This window comes from Pediculus humanus, genomic scaffold (genome assembly GCF_000006295.1).
Source record: "Pediculus humanus corporis 1103172107383 genomic scaffold, whole genome shotgun sequence".
Taxonomy (NCBI): Eukaryota; Metazoa; Arthropoda; class Insecta; order Psocodea; family Pediculidae; genus Pediculus; species Pediculus humanus.
Window position 1 is genome coordinate 193712 of NW_002987010.1, and position 2032 is coordinate 195743.

At 28.6% G+C, this 2032-nt stretch overlaps 1 protein-coding gene across 1 annotated transcript; it reads left to right on the forward strand.

Moving 5' to 3' along the window:
• Positions 1-152: 152 nt before the first annotated feature.
• On the forward strand, positions 153-1278 carry Phum_PHUM030230 (Homeobox protein E30, putative; the record flags this gene model as incomplete). Its single annotated transcript, XM_002422982.1, has 2 exons — positions 153-156; positions 926-1278. The coding sequence occupies 2 exons, from the start codon at positions 153-155 to the stop codon at positions 1276-1278; spliced, it is 357 nt and encodes a 118-aa protein (XP_002423027.1).
• Positions 1279-2032: the final 754 nt, after the last annotated feature.

The window sequence follows — 2032 nt, forward strand, 5'->3', positions numbered from 1 at the left end:
AATTATACTAATAAACTATGCTTATTTTGTGTTTTAACCCAAACCTTTTGTTCTATGTAAGTATCTGGAAAAAGGGTTGGCGTCGTCGACGACGACGTCGACGTCGTCCTCCTCCTCCTCCTCCTCATCGTCATGCCTTAAATATAAACTTAATGCGTGATTTCATTTATTAAAAATTTCACTGTTTTTTTTTACGATTCCGGAAATTAATAAAAATTTATTTTCTTTTTTTTTTTGCGATACGTTAATCGATCTATAAAATCTATAATATAATAATTATTATTATTATTTAAAAAAAAATAAAAACAATCGAATTTAATAAAATTTCAAAAATTTTTTCCGTTTAAATTGTCTTTTTTTTTTTTATAAAAAATCGATCGTGGTAGGAAATACCTATTATTAAAATTTTTTTAACATAACACCTGAACTAATAAATTGTTACTTTTGAAAAATGAAACGAGTGCGGAGAGGGGGGGGGGTAATAACACACGCGCACGCACGCACATTCACGAACGTAGGCCTGCACCAAACGCACACGCACGCACGATATTCTTACATTCGTGTTAATCCATATCATGTTGGTCGTGATTATCGAGATTAAGTACTTAATAAAAAAAAAAAAATTTCATTGGCTAATCTAATCCCTTTATTATCAATTATTATTATTATTATTATTATTATTATTATTATTAGTATTATTATTACGCCCATGTAACAGTCACTTTGCAATGAATTTATAACTCTAATTACACTTTTTTTTCTTTTTCTTTTCTGTTTGGGTGGAGCATTTTTTTTAACTACCTGTTGTGACCCATTTAAAATCATATAAAAATTTTTCTCCATCGTATCCCGAATCGCGAGTCGAGGCATTTCGACGATACCACGGATGAATAATAATAATAATTTTTTTTTGTCTTATCAATAGGTCCGAGATCGAGAAGGATAAAACGTAAGGATAAAAAACCAGAAGAAAAACGACCTAGAACGGCATTTTCCGGAGATCAATTGTCGAGGCTTAAACACGAATTCGCGGAAAATAGGTACCTGACGGAAAGGAGGAGACAAGATCTCGCTAAAGAATTAGGACTCAATGAAGCTCAAATAAAAATATGGTTTCAAAACAAAAGGGCGAAAATGAAAAAAGCAAAAGGGGAAAAAAATCCACTAGCCCTTCAATTAATGGCTCAGGGGTTGTATAATCACAGTACGATACCCGTTGACGAAGATGAATACCTGGAAGAAATGGCGGCGGCTTCAAATCAATCAAATCCCGTTTGATAATATCCGTTTTAAAAAAAAATTTGTTATCATTTTTTAATTATTTTTGTTATTGGAAGGAATTTATTATTAATTCGCACGAATGTAGTAACGGAATTTGTGACGTTACAAAAAACAAAAAACGAAACGCGAACGATGATAGGCGCATATCTTACACGACACGTTTCCGTTTAATTACTCTATGAAAATTTAACAAAAAAAATCTCTGCGTCGCATTTTAAATTTACGTACTTATATCATTATTATCATTATTATTATTATTGTTTTATCACTTTTTTTTTTTTTACTGCCACGACTATCGATGTGTGGAAAATTTCGCTTCAATGGAAAATTATAAAAAAATTTTTTTTTCAATTTCAAATTGATTGTTACGGATGGGATGTACCTTAAATAACCGAAACGTTTGTTTTTCCGAACGTGATGGAAATTTGTGAAAAATCAGTGAGTTTTTTAGAATGATAATAATAATAATAATTTTTTTTCCAAAACAAACAAAAAAAAATTATTTTAAATTATAATAAGAAGATTTTTTTTTTTTTTTTTTTTTTTTTTTAAATGTGCAATAAATTTTTTTTATTAAAAATATTATATGACGAAATATTTTTTTTGTTTGTTTGTTATTCGATGCTGAACAATTAAAAAAAATACTGAACAAAGAAAAATAAAATAAATTTTTTTTTTATCCGCGATGAAAAATATATTTAAAAAAAAAAGAGAGAGAGAAGATATTGATTAAAAAAATATTTTGCGTCTG